Below are 5,205 nucleotides of genomic sequence, written 5' to 3'. Positions count from 1 at the left end.
ATGGGGAGAGGGCATGTGAAGAGGGGCATCACAGCAGGGTTGCTAGGTAGAGAGCCTCCCCCACGGCTGGTCTGAATGGTCTGAAGTTGCGTCAGTGCAGGTTTAGGCTGGATATTAGAAAATGGTTCTTCCCTCAGAGAGTGTTTGGGCACTGAACAGCTCTCCAAGGCAATGGTCACAGCCCCAAGCCTGACAGTTCGAGAAGTGTTTGGACAATGCTCTCAGGCACATGGTTTGATTCTTGGGGATGTCCTGCACAGGGCCAGGAGTTGGACTGGATGATCCTCAAGGGTCCCTTCCGACTCTGATTATTCCGTAATCTGTGATTCTGGTCTCGTTGCATGTGGTTTGGAAGATCAAATTGAAAGATCAAGTTGGAATCTGCATCTTTAGGGCAAATTGTTTTTAGGGTTGTTGGGGTTGATCACTGCCATCCTCTTCATGTTAATCGTCAGGTCTACAGAGTTGCTTTTCAAGGTGTCGCAGGTGATCTAAAGTGGTTTTCACCTGCCTTTGCTCCGTCACTTGGGTTTTCCAGCAGGAAGATGAGAAAAACCATCATCCTTCCTTGCTAAGCCACACGCTGCAGCCCTTCATGCCCTGCTGCCTCTGTGCCTGTAATAAATATCCATGTGCTTCTCAAGGGCACGTCTCAAAGGCAGAGGGGAAAAGGATGTTGCTGGGCTGGAAAAGCAGAGAAGGTGCTTGCAGGGATGGGCTCGGCACTCTCGCTGCCTGGTAGCTTTGGCAGGCAGCCACCCCGCAGTAATCCTATTTGTGAACCTCCAGTGCTGGGAGGTGGAGGAAGGTAAAGGTCATGGCTGATGCTGCTTTTAACACCTGAGATCCCAAAGTGGCTGTGTTCTGTTCAGAAGCCATGGATGAGCTAGAGCCAGGCAGCTACCCTGCTAATCCTTTCACAGGCTCTGCTGCAGGCTGGCAGTGTGCATGCAGAGTGAGGGGGTGGTTTGGAGGTCGTTCCCCCATCAGCTGTGTGGGGTGATGTGCCCACAGCTGACAGGGCTGACCTTGACCTGACCTCTCCCCTCCCAGTTCTACCTGTGCTGCCAGCAGTTCTACGCCATGTTCATGAAGCGAGCCATGTACAGCTGGCGCAACTGGAAGATGGTGGCAGCACAGTTCCTTGTGCCTCTGATCTTCACTGCCTTTGCCCTCATTGTGGCCAAGACCTTCCCAGGACCACGGGACTCCTCCCTGCTGCGGCTGACGCTGGATCCCTACGGCCAGACCACCGTACCGTTCTCCGTCTCGGGTGCAGTGGGTCTGTCGCGGAGGCTGGCGGAGCAGTACATGGAGCTGCTGGATGCCCAGCGTCAGTCACCGCTGGAGGTGCTGGGTGAGGCTTCAGGGAGCATCCATGGAGCAGGGAAAGCCCAGCAGAGGGTGCAGGAGCCACTGGTGTGGGTGGTTTAGGTTCCACGTGCAGCATATCCAATGTATCCGCTTGTATCCGCTCCTGCACAGGAGTGTCCACAGTTGGCAGGACCTCTCCTCACCCTAGTGGACCTGTATTCTCCATAACCTGTGTTTGGGGTCACTGGAACAGCTCCGCAGGGCAGTGGTCACAGCCCTGAGCCTGATAGAGCTCAAGGAGCATTTGGACAACACTCTTAGGCACGTGGTGGGATTGTTGGGGTGTCTTGTGCAGGGCAGGAGTTGGACTGATGAGCCTTGTGGATCTGTTCCAACACAGGAGATTCTGTGAATCTGTGATTCTGTGATCAGGGCTAGGGTGGGCTACCAGGGCTGGGGATGCTTGGAGTCTTTTCCAGTTGACCCCAGTTAGCTCTCATGTGATGGAACCTGCTCCTAACAGCAGTGTTTGGCAGGTGGCCTGGAGGAGTACCTCATCACACGAGCCTGTGAGGAAGGAGGAGCCTTCAATGAGCACTACATCGCAGCCGCCTCCTTCGAGGGAGCCGGGAACCACACGGTGGTCACCGCACTCTTCAACAACCAGGCGTACCACTCCCCTGCCACCGCCCTCATGCTGGCTGACAATGCTGTTTTCAGGGTGCTGGCGGGCCCCAACGCCTCCATCACCGTCACCAACTACCCTCAGCCCCGCAACATCACCGAGAAGGCCAAGGACCAGCTCATGGAGTACGTGTGATGGCACAGTGCTCGTCTTCCTGCTATGGCTCGTGACTCCCATGGGTGCAGGTTGGCTTGGTTGTACCAGGGTCAGTGGAGGAGCCAGGCTGGAGCTTCTCGGACCCAGCAGAGCTGTGAATCCACTCAGGAGGTCAGGAGGGCAAGGCTGTGGAAGTGACTTACCAGCCTGAGCCTGGCAGCCATGTCACTCCACACACATATCCCAGAGGGTGGGTGTTCCCCTCAAGGTACTGGTTGGGTTTGTTTTTCCCTGGGTGCTCAGAGCAAGGAGGACTGTGACCATGCACTTCACAAAACCCCACAGCCAGGGTCTCTGAACCTCACCTGTACCAAGAGGGGCCATGCATGGGGCCTCGCCAAGGCAGGGTGAAGGTTTGTAGTGTGCAGGATGGGTTGTGTGTGGGAGATGCTCATCTCACTGGGATGTTTCTTCAGCATGCTGGGTGCATGTAGCCTCTGCAAGAAGCTTGGTGTGGGTTTCCTGGCCGCAGCTTCCTCATAAGGGGCAGCAGAGTGGCAGCACTGTTCTGTGCTCTCTGGTGACCAGTGGCAGGACCCAAGGGAACGGCATGGAGCTGTTTCAGGAGATGTTTAGGTCGGATATTAGGAAAAGATTCTTCCCCAGAGGGTGTTTGGGCACTGGAACAGCTCCTCTGGGCAGTGGTCACAGCCCCAAGTCTGAAAGAGCTCCAGGACCACACTCTGAGGCAAATGATGGGATTGTTGGGGTGTCCTGTGCAGGGTCTTGGACTGGTAATCCTTGTGGGTCCTTTCCAGTTCAGGATATTCTGTGATTCTATTCTGTCCCTCTGTAGCCTGAGCACTGCTTTGCTGAGATGTTCCTGCCCTAACTTGCCTCTCTGTCCCCCAGAGGCCAGACTGGGTTTGCCATTGCCATCAACCTGCTGTATGGGATGGCCTCCCTGGCCAGCACCTTTGCGCTGCTGCTGGTCAGCGAACGAGCCATCAAGGCCAAGCATGTCCAGTTTGTCAGCGGAGTCTATGTGGTCAACTTCTGGCTTTCTGCCCTGCTCTGGGACATTATTAACTTCCTCATCCCTTGTGCTCTGATGCTGGTGAGTCACCCCTGACACCCTGATGCCCTTCCCTTTGCTGGGAGCACTAGGTGCTGCTCCTCTGGGATGTGTAAGGATGCAAGGAAAAGGCCAGGCCACTGGCATTGTCTCAGTAGTAAGGACCAGCAAGAAAACTGTCCCTTGGTCCTGCTGGGAGATGGACCATGGTCAACCAGCTAGGGCAGTTGACTGCAGCCTCTGGCACCTGAACACTTGGATGTGGGCACTAGAAGATGTTAAATCCATGGGAGCATGGGAGCATTCCCCAGACCTGCCCTTCTGCATCCCAGTCTTCAGAAAGGGCTTCCTTTGGGGACAGGCATGGGCATGACCTGGGCATAACCCCCGTGAGGGGTTATCTACGTCAGTGTAGTGCTGTTCTCTGGGCCATTGAGACAAGAACATAACACTTGTAGTTAAGCCAAATATGCATTCTCCTTGCCTTGCTGTGCCCCAGGTGATATTCCAAGCCTTCAATGTGCAAGCCTTTACCCAAGACAGCCACCTCGTTGATGTGATGCTGATCTTCCTCCTTTATGGCTGGGCCATCATCCCTCTCATGTACCTCCTCAGCTTCTTCTTCTCAGTGGCAGCCACGGCTTACACCCGTCTCACCATCTTCAACATCCTCTCTGGCACTGCCACCTTCCTTGCTGTCACCATCATGAGCATCCCAGGTGGGTCACTGCCCTCCATACCTGCCCAGCTGTCACCAAGAAGGTCAAGCCCCCAAGGGGACTCTGTCACTCCAAGAGTATCCCCATGCTAGCAAAAAGGGCCTACATCGGTCCAGTCCCACCTGCTAAACTCAAAATATGTTGTTTCCTTCTGAATTTGGCAGTATGAGGGTCTTTCTCCCAAGCCAACTGAGTCCGATCCTTCTGTATTCCTTTTTCAGAGCTGTGCTTGGTGGACCTCTCCAAAACCCTGGATAAAGTCTTTCTCGTCTTACCCAATTACTGCTTGGGGCAGTGCATCAGTGACTTCTACCAAAACTATGAGTTTATTCAGTTTTGCACCTCCTCCGTTGAAGCCATCTTCATCTGCAAAGCCTTCAGTGAGTCTCCGTGTTGGTCCTCACCTGCCCATCCTGGCCAACCCAGCATAGCCACACTGGGGGTCTCCGGTGGGGAGGATGGTGGAGCTGGGCAGTATCATGGGGTCCCTACCTGGGCAGTAGCTCCAGGTACCATTTTAAAGCAAAAATTGGGCAGCGTTTGGCACTCACAGGTGATCTAGTTAAGGAATCTTTTCCTTACTCATGATACGGAGAAAAATGTGGGCTAGGGAACATTTCATAGACAAGTAAAGAAATCCTAGTCCCAAGATTGGTGTCCTCTGCATATCTCCATTAGGCATCTTCTGCCAAGTCCTCTCCAGACCCAACTCCTCTTGTGGGAAGCATTGGAAAGAGCCGTGGGCAGGAAGCCAGTGTGGGATGGAGATGAGCCTGGCAAAGCTTTGGGCTCGCAGCTCTCTCTGGAGCTTATCTGCCCCTCCCCAGGGTGTAGATTGATCCAAGTCTTGATTTTGTTCCGTCCCTCCTCAGATATCAGTTATCAGATGAACTACTTTTCCTGGGAATCACCTGGGATTGGACGATACCTGACTTCCTTGGCCGTCCAGGGTTTCTCCTTCCTCTTCCTCCTCTTTCTTATTGAGACAAACCTTCTCTGGAGACTGAGAACTGTGGTCTGTGGCATTTGCAGGCGGCGGAAATGGGTGAGCTGAAGCATGTAGGAGAAAACAGTAATTGTGTCCTCCAAATTGAGTCCAGGAGTCCTTGTGAGCTGGAGACAGGCCCTCATCACCTAAATCATCTTCCCGGGGAGCATTCCTGGAGCAGGTTGCCTGGAGGGGCTGGTCCTATTGATTGCATGGGTTGGGGAAGGGAGTGAGGCATCCCCAGTGGTGACTGATGAAAGGGATGGATCCTGCTGGGGTTGGGGACACTGGCGGAATCCATTCATGCCTCATCAGCCTGGTGACAGTG

General features: G+C 54.1%; 1 protein-coding gene across 1 annotated transcript in view; it reads left to right on the top strand.

The window, feature by feature from the left end:
• The window catches only part of ABCA3 (ATP-binding cassette, sub-family A (ABC1), member 3), a gene marked incomplete at its 5' end in the record, with an annotated part of 22,197 nt that overhangs the window by 12,974 nt on the left and 4,018 nt on the right, over nt 1-5,205 (top strand). The window contains 8 exons of the mRNA XM_009071692.1: nt 1-15; nt 1,054-1,357; nt 1,851-2,124; nt 3,008-3,212; nt 3,670-3,889; nt 4,111-4,269; nt 4,762-4,938; nt 4,990-4,997. The exon at nt 1-15 is cut by the window's left edge and continues 214 nt beyond it. Of these exons, the coding sequence (XP_009069940.1) occupies nt 1-15; nt 1,054-1,357; nt 1,851-2,124; nt 3,008-3,212; nt 3,670-3,889; nt 4,111-4,269; nt 4,762-4,938; nt 4,990-4,997 (1,362 nt within the window). The remainder of the gene's footprint in view (nt 16-1,053; nt 1,358-1,850; nt 2,125-3,007; nt 3,213-3,669; nt 3,890-4,110; nt 4,270-4,761; nt 4,939-4,989; nt 4,998-5,205) is intronic.

Source organism: Acanthisitta chloris, unplaced genomic scaffold, assembly GCF_000695815.1.
Source record: "Acanthisitta chloris isolate BGI_N310 unplaced genomic scaffold, ASM69581v1 scaffold6773, whole genome shotgun sequence".
Lineage (NCBI taxonomy): Eukaryota > Metazoa > Chordata > Aves > Passeriformes > Acanthisittidae > Acanthisitta > Acanthisitta chloris.
Note: the sequence above shows the minus strand (reverse complement) of the source record. Positions and strands in the feature narration are given on the sequence as shown.